Source organism: Natator depressus, chromosome 1, assembly GCF_965152275.1.
Source record: "Natator depressus isolate rNatDep1 chromosome 1, rNatDep2.hap1, whole genome shotgun sequence".
NCBI lineage: Eukaryota > Metazoa > Chordata > Testudines > Cheloniidae > Natator > Natator depressus.
Window position 1 is genome coordinate 77180674 of NC_134234.1, and position 21953 is coordinate 77202626.

Consider the following 21953-nt stretch of genomic DNA (forward strand, 5'->3'; position numbering starts at 1 on the left):
GGCTAAGGAGTAAATCCAGCCCCTCAAGTATGGGGGCTGAAGCCTGCAAGCTGCTGAGCACACTCAACTCCCACTGGTTTCAATGGATGTTAAGGATGCACAGCACCTAGTATGATTGAAACCTGGCTGCATAGGGTTAGAAGGGACCACGAGAGTCCTCTAGTTCAGGGGTTCCCAAACTTGGTTCGCGGCTTGTTCAGGGTAAGCCCCTGACGGGACGTGAGATGCTTTGTTTACCTGAGCGTCCGCAGGTACGGCCACTCGCAGCTCCCAGTGGCCGCAGTTTGCCGTTCCCGGCCAATGGGAGCTGTGGGAAGCGGCGCAGGCCGGGCCACCACTTCCCGCAGTGGCTGGGAATGGTGAACTGTGGCTACTGGGAGCTGCGAGCAGCCGTACCTGCAGACACTCAGGTAAACAAAGTGTCTGGCAGCCCGCTAGAGGCTTACCTTGAACAAGTCGCGAACCAAGTTTGGGAACCCCTGCTCTAGTTTAACCCCCTGGCAAGATGCAGGATTTGTTGTATCTAAACCATTCAAGACAGATGGCTATCCAGCCTCCTTTTGAAAGCCTCCAGTGAAGGAGCTTCTACAACCTCCCAAGGCAGTCTGTTCCCTTGTCCTAATGTTCTTCAGTTTTCCTGAAATTTTATCTAATCTGTTATGCTGTAGTTGCCTCTTGTACTACCCTCTGTGGCAAGAGAGAACTTTCCTCCATCTTTTTTATGGCAGCCTTTCAACTATTTGAATCTTAATCTCCTCTTTTCTTTTTTCTTCCCTAAGTGTTGTACCTTACATTTGGCTTTGTTGAATTTACTGTCTATAGCCCAGTTCTCCAATTTATCAAGATCCCTCTGAATTTTAGCTCTCTCCTCCAAAGTGTTGGCATCCCCCCCACCTCGCAGCTTTGTATCATCCGCAAATTTGATCATTATGCTCTCTATTTATTTTTAAAATTAAAATTGTGATATTTTGGGTTTTAAAAAAATCATGATTTTGATCTACCCTGGTTTTCTGACAGTGGAGTCGGTATAGGTCCATCGAACAGAGAGGACTGAGGAGAACGAATGTATATGGGAGCTACATGGTGTATTCTGCAATGGTTAATTTCATTTCAGCAAGAATGGGAGAGTCAGGGACTTACAGGGAACCATGTTATGAGTAGGGCCCTACCAAATTCACAGTCCATTATGACCAATTTCATAGCCATAGGCTTTGAAAATTGGTAAATTTCATGTTTTCAGATGTTTAAATCTGAAATTTCACAGTGTTGTAACCGTGGGGGTCCTGACCCACAAGGGGATTCTGTGGGGGAAGGTGGCTAACGTGTGTGTATGTGGATTGTCACCCTCACTTCTGTGCTCCCTTCAGAGCTGGACTGTTCCTCCCTGCCCAGCCAGGGTTCGGAGCCCCATTTGCTGGGGTGCTCCCAGCAGCACAGGAAAGATCTGACAACTCACAAGCACTCCTCCAGTTGTAGGAACCTCCGGGGCTGCTTCCCAGACCCAGAGTGTCCTGAAGCAGAGGGAGGTACCTGGAGGTGGGGCTGGTGTCTCTCCCCACAGAGCAGCTGTGCAGGGGAGGGACAAGTCCTCTCCCTGCCCAGCTGGAGCTAGGAGCCCACTTTGCTGGAGTGCTACCAGCAGCACAGGAAAGATCCTAGTCTGAGTAACTGGAGTGAGTGCTACCCCATAAATATGTTCCGTAATGCCTACAAAGTGCTTTGGAAATGTAAAACACTAAGTGTAATTAATATTGTTGTTCAACTCTGCTTAAACGGAGAAAAGCATTTGTAGATTATAAAATTAAAAATGCACTGCTCATATTGGGATTTTGCAAAAAGAAAAGGAGGACTTGTGGCACCTTAGAGACTAACAAATTTATTTGAGCATAAGCTTTTGTGAGCTACAGCTCACTTCATCGGATGCGTTCAGTGGAAAATACAGTGGGGAGATTTATATACATAGAGAACATGAAACAATGAGTGTTACCATATACACTGTAACCAGAGTGATCACCAGCAGGAAAGCGGGGGACGGGGGAAACTTTTGTAGTGATAATCAAGGTGGGCCATTTCCAGCAGTTGACAAGAACGTCTGAGGAACAGTGGGGGATAAATATGGGGAAATAGTTTTACTTTGTGTAATGACCCATCCACTCCCAGTCTCTATTCAAGCCTCAGTTAATTGTATCCAGTTTGCAAATTAATTCCAATTCAGCAGTCTCTCGCTGGAGTCTGTTTTTGAAGTATTGCTGCTTTTAGGTCTGTAATCGAGTGACCGGAGAGATTGAAGTGTTCTCCAACTGGTTTTTGAATGTTATAATTCTTGATGTCTGATTTGTGTCCATTTATTCTTTTACATAGAGGCTGTCCAGTTTGACCAATGTACATGGCAGAGGGGCATTGCTGGCACATGATGGCATATATCACATTGGTAAATGTGCAGGTGAACAAGACTCTGATATTGTGGCTGATGTGATTAGGCCCTATGATGGTGTCCCCTGTATAGATATGTGAACACAGCTGGCAACGGGCTTTGTTGCAAGGATAGGTTCCTGGGTTAGTGGTTCTGTTGTGTGGTGTGTGGTTGCTGGTGAGTATTTACTTCAGGTTGGGGGGCTGTCTGTAAGCAAGGACTGGCCTTGGGATTTTGAACATCTAACTGACCCTCATGACTGTCACTCACACAATGTTGTACTTTTAGTTGTAGATGTGAGGAACTTTGTACTGGTCACAGAACTTGTCATAATAGAGATGGAGAAAGACAACAATACAGCTGCAACTCCCATGGACTGAAATGTCTGAAAATATATGCATGAACAAAATTGCATTTAGATTGTTCATATTACATTTATAAATATATTGTTTGTTTTTAAGCAGGCTAGGGACACACAATGATTAAAAGGTCTTTTTTTATCTCACTGGTAATGGCAGTTTTATGTGCAATAATATGTCACAATTCAGGAAAACTGCATCTCACTTGTATTTCTCCCTCTGTGGTCCACCAAGAGCACCCAATCCCCGCTCCTCAGCTGTCACTTCTCTTAGGCAGAGGCCTTTGTCTCTCTCTCTCTCTCCTGACTGGGTTTTTCCAGGTTACACAGTTCCCTACCAACACTGTGACATTCCCAACAAGCCAGACAGCCCGAACAAGCCAGACAGCCCGAACAAGCCAGCCTCTGCACTTTGTTCATAGATGGAGAAGAGAAAGCAATATAATTACTAGCAGTTGTGAGTTAACACACAGCTCTTTATAAGCTCTTTATTCTTCAGGTAAACATGTTACAAAGAAGACATGTTTAAAAGAACCTACATGCATTCTCATAAGAGAATCACCCACAAAGTCCACCAAGGGCTCTGCTAGGGATCAGTCCTTCAAACCCTTAAAGGTGTTTTTCTGTGGTTGTAAGTTCATAACAGCATTAGCTCAGAACAACCAATCACGAATAGTCCAGTCTTTCCTTTAGACAGTTTAGGCCTTTGATCTGACTCATGTAACAAAGGTCCCCTATTCAGGGCACAGCTTCAAAAGGCTGGGTTTTTGCATAACTGGGGGAAGGAAGGAATTTTCATTCACCTCCCCCTAGATATTTCCCAGGAAATCCACTTCATACATATTCTCCCAAAATACCATTTGTGTCTGCCACACTGTTCAATATTGTCCTTTGATCATCCAGGCCCTTAATAATACATAACCTTTTCATTTAAACAATGTATTACAAAGATACTTAAACATAATTCAAGAAGGTTTTTAAGCACACTGTAGGAAATTGCCATATCTGTCACAATATATTTCTAGAATTATAGAAATGCAATTTGAATGAGATACTATTACATGGCTCTGCTGCCCTGTGGGACCTGGGGATGAAGTCATCTGGCAGGAAGGTGCTGGAAAGCACCTGTCCTCTCCATTCCTGACTGCAGACCTATTAGAGCTGGTATTTTGGGCATGCTGCCATTTTTTGTGAGAAGCTTGTGAGAGTGTAAGCCACAGAATGTCACAGTTGTTAAATTCAGTTTTGAAGGAACTAAGTTTATCCACTAAATTACATAAACATATGTTTGCAATCTGATAACTTATTAGAGATCAACTTGTCTTCTCATAACAAAAAGTTTAAAGTTTGGTGGGCACCCATTGGGGCTGTTTGAAACAAACAGTGTTTTTTCTATCAAATGTTGCATAAACCAAAAAAGATTCATAAAGAAAAAATATAAAAATCAAACCCAGAGAAATATTTTTGAGAATATATTAAATGTAGACAATACTTATAAAAATGCAATCACATGTTTAGCCCTGAATGGTTCAGAGTTGTGCTCTTTAGTGGAATTAACTGTGAATTTGATTGAAAGCATCTCTTCTTGATTGATACCAATATGGAAAAACACGTTTGAATGCTGATTCTCAGCAAGTTCATATTTCAATTGTGTTTGTTTTATTTTAAATTAACTTGTTTTTTGTTAAGTTAACAATACCTACCTCTTATATTGCACTTTTTGTCAATAGATCTTGAAGTGCTTTATGAAGGAGGTCAATATCATCCTAATTTTACAGATGGGGAAAACTGGGACAGAGAGGTGAAGTGACTTACCCAAGGTCACCCAGCACTGGGTGTTTTATGCATTGGGTTCCCCTTGGCTATCTGTTCACTCTCTCACAAGAAGGAAAGGGGTTCATTGGAGGATTGGGATCAGGTTCTGAAGTCAGTCTCCTGAAGTGGGCAGACGGAAGCTATTTCAGATTAGAATTGATGTGGAGACAGTGGAAGCTCAGGTATTTAAATTTAACACATTCTGTAGGATTAGACTCTTCCAATCTAGATGTAATTTCTTATATTAGAGACCATCAAGATAGACCACAGATGCCAGTCTCCAGAAACTCCACTCCCACAACCTCTCAAGAGACCCCTGCCCACTCTAGTCTACAGACAGAGCCCATATCTCTCCCACTCATTCCTTGACAGCAAGAGCCAGTCACTTCAGCATCCTGAGACACCCATGAGCATCCACCAGCTCAAGCGCTCTGAACACACAATAGCACTCTTAGACATTCAACTGCCCCACAGGCCCCAGCCTCATAGCTGCTAATTGTTATGCAGCTCCATGTCCTATCCCTATCTCTGCTTGGAGAAAGCTACATTGACAGTAAAATGAAGTTGACCATATGCAAATTAGCTTTACATAATTTACATAAAGTGTCACACACAGAGTTGTGCAAATCTTGGTGGCTGTGAACAAAAGACTCCTGACCTTCACACTGGAACCTGTTGCCATTATTTTGTTTCATCCATACTGCCATTGCTATAAGCTTGCATTTGCTGTTCATATTGTCATTAGTCTAATCAAGCTATATGCACTTGTCCTACTGTCTCTTGCCTCCTCCCCAAACTTTGCCCAGCCCTCAATTCCCTATCCTTACCAGAACCTTACCAATTTTCCATCAATCCTTCCGTATGTACCCTCCTATATTCTTTATCCTTTGTCTCTCAAATTCCATACACAAACAAGTGGAAGTAATGGAGAGAAGATTAAACTGTAAATAATAATTTACCCTATTAACAAAATTTAACAAAAAAAGTTGAGATTTCAGGATATATATTACTTGTTTTAGAATGTCTAGCATGCTTTGTGTGCCACTTACATATTAAAAATAATGTACTTTATATGAGAGATGTCCTCTCCCTATTTCCTTTCAATTAACAAATCAGTTCTTGCTCCCTCTGACATTGTTAGTTCAGTATTTGGAATGTAATTATACCAGAACAAACCACCCTTAAATCAAAGCATGCTTCTTCCCCTCCAGCACAGGTTTCTCACAAGTTATGAAATCAAATCATGCTATCAAGACCAAATTTGGCAAGATCTGTAGTAATAATAAATAATAATAATACTTAGTGTTAAGTCAGGCCTTGATCCTGCAAATATTTACAAACTTGTATAATTTTACCCATCTGAATAGACCCACTGACCTTTTTGGCACTATTCACATGAATGAAAATATGCACATATTTCAGTGTTTGCAGAACTGGAACCTAATTCCTAAATATATCCTTGTATTTGTATCCTTCCTTCATGTATAAGCAGTGTTATAGATTAATACGTACGAATTGTATAGTAGTCTCTTCAAACAAACATTTTGAAAACTTCTTAAGGTCTTTCAGGGACAATAATGCCAAATTCACAAAAAGCAGAAAAAACAGAGTAAAGTTCTGTTCACACCTACAGACCTAAAAGCACATCATCCACCACCCTACAAACCTATTCTACTCTAGTCACCAAGGGCATACCCAGACAGCTCTAAATGTTGCCTTTGATGCAAGTATCCAAAGGGAATGAAGACACAGATGGACCTCAGCAATGGCTGGCACTTTCCTAGAGCTTTTGCAAGAGGAAGTAAGGCTGCCTCTAGGTAGTGCCACTATATCCCACTCTTTGCAAATGGAACAAAAATCAGCGTGTCCTCAGGGAAGACGGCCCTTCCCTGGGATCTATGGTTAGGAAACTAGACAGGAAAACGCAAAGAGATGAGCAAGTCGACATTACCAGCATGCTCTTCAATCTTTTGTCATTTTTTGCTATACTGTTGTAAACTGATTTGACACCACTCAATTACGCAAACTAGTTACCTATTAATTTTCTGTGCCCCCACCCCAATATTCAACTGTGCTTTTTTTTTTTTTTTTAAACTTTCTTCTTCCCACTCATCACCAAAAACATTACAAAAAATCCAAGACACTGTAAAAATATGAAAAACTGTTTTGAAAGTACCTTGGGAACTGAAAATACTTTAGACAATTCAAACATGTTCGCATTTATAATTTTCATTATTCTCCCCCACAAATATTCAAGTCAGAAAAGCACTAATTAAAATGTGTCAACTTTCATTATGGTGCCACTAATGTACCATGATAATTAGCATACATCACTACAGTTAAATTTCCCAGGTTTGATACTAAAGTGTTTTATTTCACATATGTAAAACAGCAAACCAAAAAGATCATGTTACCAGGTAACAAAATAAACATAAAACTATGCAGATCACCATTAAAATGAATGTATATTTTACATATTGTCTATAATAGGGGTGTCAACCATTAGGCCTGCTTGATGCATTTCTGTGGTCCTCATGTCCTACTCAGACTATACAGAATCTAAGATTACATTTTTTAAAAAGGTTTTTCTGTCTCCAGGCTGCAAAACTAGCTTTCCAAATGTAAGTCCATACAGTGTTATCTTCTCGAGTCTGCAGACAACCTAAAACAATAAAACAGAAGTGTGATCTCTGCTTCCTATTAATCTGTGTTGGGGTGACGTTAAACCAGTGGTGGGCAACCTGCAACCCATGGGCCGCATGCGGCCCACCACTGCTTTAAACCCAGTAATGACAACTACTCATCAGCACTAATTATTTCAATAGATAAAATGGGAAATGGGTGGGAATTATTGAAGTGGAGACATAGAGAAACAGAGAGAAGGAAGGAAATAAAGAAAGGAGGATGGAGAAACAAAAGAGGAGAAATAGCAATTCTCCTGAATGTAAGTATATTTTCCCTTTGAGTGATAATGAATGCTAAAATAATAACAAAAAATGTAGTTACTGTATATTCTACCATGGATTCCTATGCAAGCTTTTTAGACATCAGTGGATATTCCACTGTCAACCGAGGGGAGCAAATAGTCTTATACCCAAACTCACTGACCATAATAAAAAAATGGAATTTTGCTCTTTCCTAATCAGTTTGACATCTCTGGTCTATACTTGGACTAGGATGAAGATAACAAATATTCCATTAGAATTCTTGTGATCTGTAATGGACAGGATATAAACCTAATTAAAGCACTACTGAAGTCAATAGGATATTCCATATAATGCATAAAAGATGTACTATGGAATTTAAGTATATATACACATCTGTATGTACGGTAACTGCTTGTAGACTTAGGCCAGCTTGTTAGAAAAGTCTTGGGCTTTTTTTTTTTTAAATAAACATTATTCAGTTCTGGGGAAAAAAAAACTATCAAAATGATAAGTTTCATTTTGAAATTGTAAGCTTTTTTTTTTTAAAGAAGCAAGCCAACTCTCACTATTTTCCCCTGCTCTCTGATTAAAAACAAAACCCAGAATGGATTTAAATTATAACTTGTACATAAAAAAGCGCATCTGAAGTTGAATGCCAAGTTTCATACCAGAAGAAAATAAACTAATAAATCCATTATGCATCAGCCATCCAAAATTAAGAGTTTATAATAAAACTCTCAACAAGTTATATCTACTATATTGGTGTGATTAAGTTTCACTAAACTTTTAGGTAGATTCAGTGAACGTGCAATATTTGACAGACTGTTTATAAAACTAAAGCTCAGATTTATAAGGAATACATATAATAATCATGCTATTTCCAAAGTACTACAGTCTACAAAAAAACAAGGAAAAAAGTAAGCAACGAATAATTATTAGATAATTCCATCAATATGCCTTTCCCCCCCACTTTTGTATAAAGCTTTACACTTTTACATCTCATCCTTTTCTTTTTAAAGAAGATTACAGAAATGTTTTGAAACCTGACATACAGTAACTTCATTCTATATTTCTGAATAGCAGCCAGTCTTCAAACCCTTTGCTAGCTTGTCATTTATCTCATCAAGAGATTTTCTCCCATGAAGTCAACTTGTCATATTTTCAGCAGCCTAGAAAGAGAAGTACAATTCATTATAATGAACCCGCTGAAAATAAACACTGTGGAGCTATAGGTCAGCTAGAACACTTATGGTCATTTCTTGCAACTACTTTTATTTGGTCAACAATGTTTAAATAGTTTACAGATCATAAATCATGTGATATGTAATCTTAATATGCTGCTTAAAAGGCTCTTTCACGGATTATTTTCATTTGCACAATATTTTTGATTCCCACTATCCTTCCTTTATTAATTTAGCCATCACTTGACAAATTTTGACACAGGGAAGCCAAGTGTATAATTCTAACAAGGAGCTGTACCTGGTCTTTTCGCACTGACTCATGCACGTGGTGTTCAGATTAGGGCATGTTTTACTACAGACCCAAACATAGTCATGCAGTCGCACCTACTTGTTAAACTGTAAACCAAAACAACAAAAAAATGTGTGAAATGTATATGAATCCTTATTCTTGTCTCTTCCATGTTTTTATTATATAATATGAAATACATAATGGTGTAGCATAAACATTTTATCTGCATGAATTTGGGACACTGGCATAATTCATAAACAACACTACAGTGAGTTATACAGATCATTTTAATAGTAGTAGTAATAGTAGCAGCAGTAAATATTTATATAATGGTATCATTGGATGCCGGATAAACACAGAAGAGATACCCTTGCCCTGAAAGACTCTACAGACAAACGCAGGGAATGCGGATATGACATACAAGAAAGTTAATGTGGGGAAGAACTGATACTGCCTTCTCAGTTACATGTATTTGTCTACATTTATGTAGTTTTTTTTTTTTTAAATTGGGATTTGAAGAAGAGAGAAAGATTACTAAAGCAGCTAGTGTAGGGCTCAATTATGAAGAGCCTTAAAGATAAAAAACAAGGAGCTTGTATTTGATATATAGGTGAATGGGAATTGAGCCTAAGTGTGGATCTGTTGATAGAATTTGAGAATCTGATAAACAAATAGTTAGAGAATCCAGTCTCTGGCTCTACATTATTTATACCTTTGCAAAACCGTCACGAAAGCGTACCTGTTCACTCAAACAACAAAAAGGCCCACTTGCCCATTTTTTACTACTGTGATTGATAATAAAGAAAGATAGTAATTTTATTGGTCCATCGAAACATGTTACTCATTCAAAGTAAGGAGAAAAAAAGCAAGTAAAAATTTGTAAGGTTTGCTATCTGCAGTTTCTGTTCTTTGGACCAAATCCTATTAGCAATACAGGATGAAGGCAACAGGGTTTGTTTCCTAAGCTTATTATTTTTATTTTATTTAAAATGCAAGGAAAAGGTACAATTTCGTACAAAAAGCTGAAAGTGCAGTAATCTGAACTTTGATTTGCTTTAATTTTTTTTAAAAAACAAACTCTGCAAGTTTTTCATAAACTGCCTTACCTTTAGCGCTTCTGTAGCCTTGCGTAGCTCTTTAATTACTGAGGATAAGGCCTCTGGATTTATACCTTGCTCACACAACCGCACACAAATAGACAGCGTTTCCATATCCAAACCAGTGTTTAATATTCTTGAAATCTCAAGCAGAACTGCAACAATTTTTAAAAAATTAAAATTAGTTTTTGTTAAAGTTAAAAGGAGATTACTGACATTTCTCTTTAAAATAATTTATTTCTTAAGGGTGGGATTTTCAAAAGCTGAACCTCTGTGGATGGTGACAATGGAAACACTACCTATCCACCCCCGTGTGAACCCCACCTGTAACATTCATAATTACCTTCCCTGTGTGAGTCAGAAGCCCCAGACTCCAAACTCAGATCCACACTTACATTCTCTACTCTAGTGTTCCCCATTCACTGAACCAGGATATTACTTGTTTACTGTTGTGATAGGAAGAATAGTCAACATGCCTACAGAATGTAGTAAGCTTTTATTTGTAGACAGTGATTTTAAAAAATTCTAAAATTGTAATAATTCAAATCTTTGCCCATTAAATGGAAGGTCGGAAAGAAAACAGGAGCAGTTTTAATTAATTATTACAACATTATAATATTGTTTTGTATTGCTGCATATTTAATTATCAATTTTACTCAATATTAAAGTTTTGTCTGAAAATATAGACATAAATATTAAATTTTATTTGTTCTCAAAAGCAAATATTAATTTAAGCTTTTAAAAAGTGTCCTAGGCCAGTGGCTCTCAACCTTTCCAGACTACTGTATCCCTTTCAGGGGTCTAATTTGTCTTGCATATTCCCAAGTTTCACCTCACTTAAAAACTACTTGCTTATAAAATCAGATATAAAAATATGAAAGTGTCACAGCACACTATTACTGGAAAATTGCTTAATTTCTCATTTTTATTATTTATAATAATAAAATAAATTAATTGGAATATAAATATTGTACTTACATTTCTGTGTACAGTAGATAGAGCAGTATAAACAAGTCATTGTCTGTATGAAATTTTAGTTTGTACTGATTTCTCTAGTATTTTTATGTCGCCTGTTGTAAAACTAGACAAATACCTAGATGAGTGGACTGGAAACATCTCTGTGCATCCCCTAGGATACGTGAACCCTGGGTTGAGAACCACTGTCCTAGGCCCTCACTCCTACCTCTATACCTGGCTCTCCCTTTGACAATGACAATGCCACGTGTTACAAGAATGGCCATCACTTGATTCAGTGACTCAAGATACTTCTAGATTTTTACTGGCTAGTTTTTCCCACCATCATTACCCTTTTGCCTTACATTCTTCTCATCTGCTAACAATGACGGAACTTGCTCATTCCACTACAAGCATCTTCATCCAAGCATGTTTGTGATCAAATGGCATCCTTTGACTAGATACTACTCCATTTTGAATCTTCTGAAAAGCTTTCATTATTGTAGAACAGTACAAGGTTCAGTCCTCAGCAAGACTCCCTGACAACAGTGATTTATTTATATTAAGAAATATCACTCATAACGTTTCTATAATCGCAAAGAAACAAAGCTTTCCAAAATTTGAAATAGAAATGCTACTTCATTCCTTTCACCATTACACTCGGACAACAGATGGCTGTTCTAATACCTAATGTGCTAATATTGACAAGATATATAGTTCACAAATACTAAAAATGTTTTACTGCAGTATAAATTTATGGTATACTCAAGTATAGCTTTAAAAAAAATAAGATCACCCACAACAGATAGGCCAGGCCCAGATGTTCAAAAATGGGTGCCGAAAGTTAGGAATCTATGTCCATAATTAGGCACCTAGGTAAGTGGCCTAATTTTTAGAAGTGCTAAGCATCCAGAAGAGCCCAACAAAGTCAGTGGGAGCTGCCAAGTGTTCAGCACTTTTGAACTGTGAGTTCTATTTGATATGTTCTCCCTGCTTAACTAAAAGGTGGCTGCAATTCTCTCATAATGACCTTGAAAATACTGCAATTATATAAACACAGTATATTTTGAAGTCAGAACAATACATTTAACTTTTTAAATGAGCTTTTAGTATATATTTCCTGGGCATATACATTTCTGATTACTTTGTTCTAATGGATTTTTTTTTTCCAATGGAAAAGTAGTGTTTGATAGTTTGAGGCACAGAATTGCACAGCTTTTCAGTGACTAATTTCAGCTCCTATTCTCTGCAGAATTTCTCTTTTATTAGCACTTGGTAATGGGGTTTTATGGAAAGATATCTTACATTCCAGCCTAAGGTTAGTTCATTTACGCACATAACTTTTACTTTTTATGAAATTAAACAAGATACAGCATAATTTAGAATTCAAATCTCAGTAAGACCCTTATAAAGTCTAATGTTGATTTGTTTTCCTTGTTTCTTTAGCTATTATAATGTACCACAGGGTAGAATCTCTCTATCGTTCTTACATGGCCTCTATTACCATAGTACCCATGCACCTCACAATCTTAATGTATTTATCCTCAACAGCCCTATGAGATAAGAAAGTACTATTCACCTCTTTTTCAAACATGGGAACTGAGGCAGAGAGAGACTAAGGCTAGATTTTTCAAAGCTGGTTAAGTGATTCAGAAGCCTCAAAAGTTGACTCTAGTGTTCATGATTGAAATCACTGGGAGATTAGGCACTTAGGTGCTTAGGCACTTTTGAAAATTCCACTATTTTAGGCACCAAATACCTCCCATTGAAAGACGAACACCTTGGGAATGGAGGCTGTTCGTAACTCTGAAACCTTCAAAACTCTGAACAAAACATTATGGTTTTTCTTTCAAAAGTTTACAACTGAACATTGACTTCATACAGCTGTGAAACTTTACTATGGAGAAGAAAAATGATGCTTTTAACCATCTTAATTTAAATTAAACAAGCACAGAAAGTTTCCTTACCTTGTCAATTTTTTTAGCCCCACACCCCCTTTTCTTTTAATAATTTACATTTAACACAATACTGTATTTGTTGTTTTTTTTCTGTCTTGTCTCTGCTGCTGCCAGATTGCTTACTTCCGGTTCCAAATGAGGTGCGTGGTTAAGTGGTCAGTTTGTAACTCTGGTGTTCGTAACTCTGAGGTTCTATTATAATTTTTTTCACATATTTGCAACTTTTATAACTATTTTTTTTCTTAATCTCTCATTAATAGTTGCTCTAATTTTACTTTATTCTGACCATGGTATGATTTTTTGGGGCAGGAACACTCTCTCTCTCCAAATTCAGCTATATAATTTTATTTTCTTCTCTCAAATGCTTTCGGACACATTCTAAAAGGTCAAATCAAAGCTACTGTCAAGATATCCTTAGTTTTGTCTACCCTACCTCTTATGTTGGTACAACTTATGTCACTCAGGGCTGTGAAAAAAACAACCCCTGACCAACCTAAGTTTTACTGACAGAAGTGCTGGTGTTGACAGCTTTATGTCAGCAGGAGATTCTCTCCCACCGACATAGCTACTGCTGCTCGTTGGAGGGGTCGTTTAATTATGCTGATAGCAGAGCTCACTCCTGTTGGCATAGATTGGCTACATGGGAGATCTTACAGCAGCGCAGCTGCAGCAATACAGCTATGCCACTGTAAGATCTGTAGTGTGGACATAGACTTACTCTCAAAAGCCAGGGTGGTAAAAAGTAGTTATTATTTTGCTAATGAGGCAAGGAAATGAGGGCTGTAAGCACATAAAACAGCACTTAAGATCAAAAGGGGACTAATGACTATATGAATATTTAATGCTCAATTAAAGGCCTTTGAAACATCAAACTGGCATACAGTGATCTAAATACTGGATATATAGATAGCTAGATGCAATTTTATAATTTTAGACAACTTTTGAGGAGCATGCCATTTTTTATTTTAAATGTAGTGATAATGGGTGAAATTCACCTCTGTGAGAAAGGCCAGCATAAGACTTAGGTACCACTTAAGTCTTATGCTGACTGTGTGAACTGGGGTGAATGTCACTTCATTTTGTATTAGCAAGCATTATCAAAAGAAGAATTTGACTGGATGCTAATGATTCTAACTGTGCAGGTACCAGGCATAACTATACCAACCTGGACATATCAGTAAGTGGGTCCTCCCAGAAATCATTGCATACATCAGAGGGGAAATACAAGTATTATAGATTTTGAAAGACTAAACTTTAGGCACTTTTGGCTCACAAATCTGCAGGGGTTTTTTTAGAACTAGCATTTGTACAGCTCAGCAGGCAGAAGCTAAAAACAATAAGTAAGCATTTTCAGTTCATCGCCACCTACTGTCATGCCACTTCAATTTCACTGTTAACAAGATTTAGATTAGCCAAAGTGAGGGAAAAAACACTATTTATACAGTCAATATTTTAAGACTCTGATTTAAGACATTATATAAACTAGCCAATGGTTGTTTCTGTGTATAACAGCAGCTAAAACAGGAGATGGCAAACTTTTTGGCCAGAGGGCCGCATCTGGGTGTGGAAATTGTATGGTGGGCCATGAATGCTCACGAAATTAACAATTCAGAGATATTCAAGTAAACTCAATTTAATAAAAATACATTTAAGTGGAAATAAACATAAAACCTTACTTACTATTATAAATATACTATCATAACAACGTATTACAATACAGTAACTCCTCACTTAACATCCTTCCACTTAACGTTGTTTCAAAGTTACATCGCTGCTAAATTAGAGAACATGCTTGTTTAAAGTTGTGCAATGCTCCCTTATAATGTCGTTTGGCTGCCTGCTCTGTGCACTGCATGTAAGATTTTGTGGAAGAGCAGCGACTTAACAAGGGAGCATTGCACAAGTTCCTCTTCTCCGCCTCCCTCCCAGCGCTTCTCCCACCGCCAACAGCTGTTTGCCAGTGCTTAGGACTTTCTGGGAGGGAGGGAGGGAGGGGGAGGAGCGGAAAAGTACTGCATCTCCACTCCTCCCCCTCCCTCCCTCCCTCCCTCCCTCCCAGAAAGTCCTGAGTGCGAAGTGCTGGGAGGAAGGGTGAGGAGCAGGGAAGCACCACATCTCCACTCCTCCCCCTCCCTCCCAGAAAGCCCTAAGCCCACCAAACAGCTGTTTGGCGGCGCTTAGGATTTTCTGGGGGTGGGGAAAGAGCAGGGATACGGCGTGCTCAGGAGAGGAGGTGGAGTGGGGGTGGAAAGAGGTGGGCCTGGAGCATCACCTGGCAAAGTCAGCATCTGTTTGCCACTCTCGGTAAGCTGCCATTGCTGCTGCGAAGGTGCTTCCTAGTGTCCTTGCCTGCAGCAGGCTGTACCTGTGTGGGGTAAGCCTGGGGCACTTCCCAACCACAGTACTGTACAGTATATAATGCCTTTTGTCTGCCCCCAAAAAATTTCCTTGGAACCTAACCCCCCACATTTACATTAAATTTTATGGGAAAATTGGATTAGTTTAACATCATTTCACTTAAAGTTGCATTTTTCAGGAACATAACTACAAAGTTAAGTGAGGAGTTACTGTAATTAAACCAAATTAACCCCCTTCCACGGCCTCTTTGATTACAGTGAACAATGCAGCTGGTCACCCTTCTTTACAATGGCATCAAAGTCCAGTGTCATTCTCGTTGTGGAAATACACAATACCGAGCTGAGATGCTGGTCAGTTAACTGGGATCTGTAGTGAGATTTGCTGTAATTCAGCAGGGAAAATGTCTGTTCGCACACATAGGTGAAGCTGAACAAAACAAGGATTTTCTGTGCCACCTTGCGGACATTTGGGAACTTTGTTTCACTCAAGGTGGCATAAAACTTGTTCAGTTTTTCTGAATTGTACTTCTCCTTCAAGGTGGAATCACAGTGGAGATCAATGAGCGCCAGTTGTAATTCTTGCAGGGCTTTCTTGTAGTCAAGTGACAGATGGCATGACACCAGCTCCAGTGTCTTCTCTATCTTCTCAAAGTCATAGAAACGATGAGAAAATTCTCCATGCAAGTCACACAAAGATTTGCTGTACTTTTCTGTCTGCTCTGGTGACACTTCCAAGTATTTCACTGCTGGAAAGTAAGTGAACACTTTGTCCTTAATTTAGTTTGAAAACAAGACTAACTTGGCTTTGAAAGCTGTCACATTAGAATACAATTTGTGTACAAACACACATTCTTTCCTTGTAGCTTTCCATTAAGTTCATTTAAATGTGCCAAGATATCTACACCAAAAGGAAGGTCAGTTTGAATTCTTTAGTTCAGGGAAATTATTTTCTTTCCCCTGCATCTCCAGAAAGTGCAGATTTTATCTCTGAGATCCCACACTCACTGCAATACCTTTCCTAGGCTGAGCCAGTGGACATTTGTATGATAAAGTAAGTCCTAGTGTTCAGTGTCAGTGTCTTCAAGATGGGAAATGAACTGCGATGATTAAGTCCCCTTGCTCTTATGTAGTTGACTATTTTCACTACTGTGTGAACAACATGATCAATGTCCAGGACATTTTTGCAGAGGGCCTCCTGATGTATATACAATGCAGAAAAATCACCTCTTTATCAGGGTCATCTTCTTTTATTTTGTCCTGAATTCTTTTTAAAAGTTCTACGATTTTCCTGGTTAAATTTGGCGATCCATCTGTGGTTACCTTTGCCAGTTTACTCCAGGGGAGCTTCAGATGTTCAAGGCAGTCAGACACCCTCTCATATAAATCCGATCCCTTTGTTGTGCCTTTCATTTATTCCATTGATAAAAATTTCTCTGATTTCAAATTTGTCGTCAATTCCTCTGACAAAAATCAGTAACTGTACTGTGTCCTTAATGTCAGTGCTGTCATCGAACAAACAACAAACAACGTAAAGCCCTGTGCTTTCTTGTTCAACTTAGAAGCCAAATGTTCATCAATCACTTCTACACGATGAGTAACCGTTCTTCATGACAAACTTATGTTCTCAAATTTGTTTTGGTATTCCAGGCACAGCATTCCAGCAAAATCAACCATGCATTCTTTCAAAAACTCCCATTCAGCAAAAGCCTTATTTTGTTTAGCGATTTTAAATGCCAGAACATAACTTGCCTTTGTAGTGGCTTCCTGAACTTCAGCTTGTCGCACATATATATTTTGCTGAGTTTTTAAGTTTGTGGCGAGTTTCTCAGCTTTTCTTGCCCTCACTTGTTAAATTGCTGCCATAATTAGAATGTTTCATTGAAAAATAACAATTCGAATTGTATTCCTTGAACACTGCGATGCTCTCCTGACAAATCAGGCGTACAGCCTTTGAGTCCACGTTTGTGAAAAACTATTTTGCATTCCATTTTTCGTTGAAAACCTGACACTCACTCTCCACTTTTCTTTTTTTTGGCAGCACTCATTTTTGAGAGGGAAAAGAAAATTGTAACTGCTGCCCTTATTTCAAACCACTGTTTTACAAGATGGCACGCACCGTGAAAAAACTGGGCCCCCTCTCTAGCCTGGAATTGTTGGGCATCAGTGCCCCTGACAATTTTGTGCCATGGCACTCTATCCCACAACCCATGTGGACAAGAGGCAGAAGCAGGTGTAAACTCACCTGTAACTTTATGCCCCAGCCTCCCCCCAAAAATGTTCTTACTGTTGTACTTTGAGTTGTGTTTGCACTGTTGCATTCATTCAAAGTGTGTATATAGTAAGGGATGTTACTGAGGTGGGCCAAGAGGACTCATGAGGTGTGGCACGTGAGGGGCGGGGGGCTCTACAGGGGTAGTACCAGGGACTCCTAGGGGCACTGCTGGCAGTGTGACACCAAGGCAGCTGTGCCACTTGCAGAGGCACCAAAGCTAGGAAGGGTGCAATTGCAGCCCCTGGGTGGTTTCCCTCCACTTAAGGCTCTCGAGGGTAGTCCTGTAGGAGACTGGGAGGGGATTTGGTGTGCTGCCTCTGCTGCGTAGGGGTGGTGAAGTTGCACCTGCGCAATGTGGCTCTTCTGTGTGCCAGAAGAATCTTCCAGGAAGATGGTGCTCAAACTGCTCATCACTGAGTCGGGGGCGCGAGGTAGAGCACAGCAAGCCCCCGACCCTGCTCCCCAGAGGGAGTGCCAGGCGGAGTGTGGCAACCCCCGACCCTGCTACCCAATGGGAGCTCACGGGCCGGATAAAAACATCTCACGGGCCGTAGTTTGCCCACCCCTGAGCTAAAATCACTTGTCTCTTTCAGCTACTGCACACTGACCTGCGTAAGCTAATGCAAGCTACTGAATATTAGGAATATAGTACTTTCCCCAATTTGAGAGATGTTTTTTAAAGGAACTTTACTAACTGTTCTTACAATTAATTAAAAAAATTGATTGTCCAAAATTATTAACCCATGTGTAGTAGTTGAACCAGACTGCACATCTGATAAATAAAGTTAAGTCACTCTGCGTTATGACATACAACACACACACAGCTCTCAGGTATCTGGTATAATTGTGCTCTTGTGATTTTTTTCTTGCTTATATTATATACAGGTGTAAATGATTGACAATGTTGTGTAGATGCTAAAACTTCATTTTTAACCATGTATTTTTCATCTATCATTGGGTTTTGTATGTTCCATATAATATTGAGAAGGTGAATGGGTGGAAAAAGGTTTCTGGTCTTTAGGTTGAAGGTCATCAGGCATATAGCTAGAGCCCTGTGTGGATACAAATGTATATCCACAGATATAAATCGGTATCCACGAAACTGCATGGCTCTTCCAGGAACCATAGTAGCAAAAGGAGCAGAACACTGGGCCGCCGCTCCCAGGAGCCAGTGCCCTGAGCCAGCAGCTCGTCCAGCGCAGCTGTATCGCCCCCAGACCTGCCCCCATCCCTTCCCCGCAGCTGTCTGCATCTCCTGTCTCAGGGGGTGCATGCCGGTTGAACAAAAGAGAACAACAAGGGACAGCTGCCGCGAGCCTGGTGCCTGCCCCAGTGGGTGGGGCTGGGGACAGTACAGCCATGCTGGAGGAGCTGCTGGTGCAGGGAGTTGGCTCCTGGGAGCGGCACCCCCACATTCTGCTCCTTTTGCCGCTGTGGTTCCCAGGAGAGCCCTGCGTTTCCGCAGATACCGATTTAATCTGCATCCACAGGTATAAATTTGTATCCACGCAGGGCTCTACATATAGTAGCAGAGTTAAGGATGTTTGAAGAGTGTTAATTATGCACTTCCTCACTTTCAATTATTCTTTTAATAAATTAAGATTTAAAAATTAGTAAAATATTCTTAGTCATGCACATTCAACACAAAACTAGTTAAACCTGACCACACTTAATTGTTTATATGAAGAATAAAGAGGACAAAATAATGCCAATTGCGACCATTAATGTTTGACAATCTGTTGTCCATTCATAAATGGGAATGAAAAAAGAAATATGCCCTCTGTGATGAACTGGGAATGTTCTTAATGTTTTGTCTGAATACTGTGTGTGTTCCTCAATTTCCCCTATGTATCTAGGTGATGGTACAAGGGTGTGTGTGATTGTTGCAGATCCCTAGAGCGCAGGTGTAACTGTCCTCTGGCTGCCTGGCCCAGACAACAACTGACACTGTATCCTGGCAACTGATAGCCAGGGCCCATCCTCTGCAAGAGCCAGCTGGAGGTATTAGAGAACAAAGTGAGAGGTGGAGACCTGGGAAAGAGACAAAGGATGGAGGAGGAGCAACTACTCATGACTGAGGGTTGGCTGCTGGAAATGAATCAGTCTCCTTTTGGGACTCACACAGGAGAGCCAAGGGCTCTGGATTCCCCAAGATGGACATCGCTGAGTTTCTGTACTAACAAGATCTGTTCAACACTGTGTCCCAGTCAACTAATACACCCTTCTGTTTTACCTCACTGGCTGAGTCACTTATAACTGCAAAGATAGAGTGCATGGCCCCCATTGGGAGGGGGGATGGAAGGCTTCCCTAGGTGTCCTACCCAAGTGGACTCAATGTGAGGAGCTCACACTGTGAGCAGAGGTGCTGAACACTCAGAGGTCAGACCCAAGGAAGCACTGAAGGAAAGGAGGCTTGCCCTAGTGAGAGTGTGCCCTGAGGAGTATCACGCCACCAGAGGGTACTGTCTGAACTTCATTTTGAGTGGTTCCAGAGCATCGAGCCTATGCAGTCCATGACATCACCAAATATTCTTATCATAGTAGTAATGAAAAAGCTTGAATTAAAGGGTATTTAACAGTTTTCCATTTTCATGCTAACATTTGTTTCCCTCCCCAAAAAAGTTTATATATCAGTGTTTAAGAAAAAGAACTTGTGTTTCATTTGCAGCCACTGCAAACACAATTACAGTAAATGAAGGAAATCATCTTCAGTTATTTTCCTGTATCTTACTCCTGATGGGGGGGGAGAGGGGGAAGTAGTTTTATTAAAAGTGTTAGCATCAGTGCAACATTCAATTCTAGTTCTACTTTGAAAAGTGACTTTGTGTAAAAAAACCAAACAAAAAAAAAAAAAACAAACAACATTTTCAGGTCCTACATTTATTGTGCCTCAATTATTTGATTACTTAACTAGATCTAGAAGGATACATTTTCTTTCATTCCTAAAATTACAGCCAGGAAACAGAACTAAAGTTGAATCATGTTGTCCTACTTGTGCATTATCACCAAATTACACAAAGGTAGTAATTGCAGTTTTATAGAGTTAAACATGTATAATTTGGGCCTGGTTTCAGAGTAACAGCCGTGTTAGTCTGTATTCGCAAAAAGAAAAGGAGTACTTGTGGCACCTTAGAGACTAACCAATTTATTTGGTTAATTTGGGCCTGATTGACAATAATCATATTGCACATAAAATCCTTCAAAATTGAGTTTGAAAATAATCCTGCTGGGTAAAAAGGAACAGAACCCAATTCACATTCTCTTTTGTGGGCTCTGCAGGGCTAGTGTAGACAAAGATATTATTGTCAATAGCGAGCAGACATAAGTGAACACACAAAATGCAAATAATGGAGCTAGAAAATGCCATTTTTCTTGTCAATTCTCACAACCAAACTGCTCCTGAAGGTAACCAATCCGCAGCCGCCGATATCTGACAACTCCTTACGATTTGCATTGCAGAGTCGACTTGTGCATCATGTCATTTAAGAGAGAAAATAAAATCCAGGCAGCGATAGCCTCACACTGTCACACACACACACAGACAGCATGGGCGCTGGCGGAAACCCTCACTCGGAGAAACCCCTGGCTCTCTGGAAAGCCGGATATTAACGCTGATTTCTCCCCCCTCCCCATGTGAACGTGGTTTTGCTCTTCTCTCAGCAGCGGCCCGTAGAGAGAGCAGAGACCACGGGAGCGAGCTCCCTGTCACTGCCGCGCTTGGCTCCTCGGCCGCCTCAGTTCAGCCTCCCGCCCGCTCGTAGCGGTCCTTAACGGCTGCGCCGCGGCCCCGGAGCCGGGCCCCAATCGCGGGCTCGTACAACGTCCCCTAGCGCTTCAGGGCCCGCCCGTGACGGAGGCCTCCGGGCGCCGCCGCTGCGATAGGTCGCGACCACGGAAGCCCGGGCTACGGTCACGCTGCCAGACCCGCACAGAACACACCGGGGGGGAGGCGGGAGACGTGCCTCAGGCAAAGGGGGACCCCGCGGGGATCTCCTGAGGCCCGGGAGCGCCGCCGCCGCCGCCCATCGAGGTCACACACCCACCCCAACGGCAGCTGCGCGGGTCGGACACCCGAGGCGGCCGCAACAAAACCCACAAGCGACCTCCTGGGACTCACCATCCATCGTCTCTCTCACCGCGTTTAAATTGGCTGCGCCGCTCGCCATGGCGACAGAGCACCACTCGGCGCGAGACCTCTAACCCGGAAACAGGCACCCTCTCCCTGGCGTTCGAACATTACCGCCCCAACAGAAAAACCTCACCACGCACGCGCAGTTGCCCGTCCTTGCCTGACCTCCCTCTGTCGCCCTCAAGCCCCGCCCCACCCGCCGT

General features: G+C 40.6%; 1 protein-coding gene across 2 annotated transcripts; it reads right to left on the reverse strand.

Moving 5' to 3' along the window:
* Positions 1–2039: 2039 nt before the first annotated feature.
* MZT1 (mitotic spindle organizing protein 1) lies at positions 2040–21913 on the reverse strand. 2 transcript variants are annotated; one of them, XR_012640623.1, is made up of 4 exons: positions 21739–21913; positions 10090–10235; positions 8566–8682; positions 2040–7248 (listed from the first exon to the last, which is right to left on the reverse strand). XR_012640623.1 is itself a non-coding variant. In XM_074961905.1 (3 exons), exons 1-3 carry the CDS (start codon positions 21785–21787, stop codon positions 8659–8661), a joined length of 219 nt encoding a protein of 72 aa, XP_074818006.1. In that variant the 5' UTR covers positions 21788–21913; the 3' UTR covers positions 2041–8658. The 2 variants fall into 2 exon arrangements, 1 of the variants encoding a protein (XP_074818006.1); XM_074961905.1 differs by having other exon boundaries at positions 2041–8682.
* Between the last annotated feature and the right edge of the window lie 40 nt (positions 21914–21953).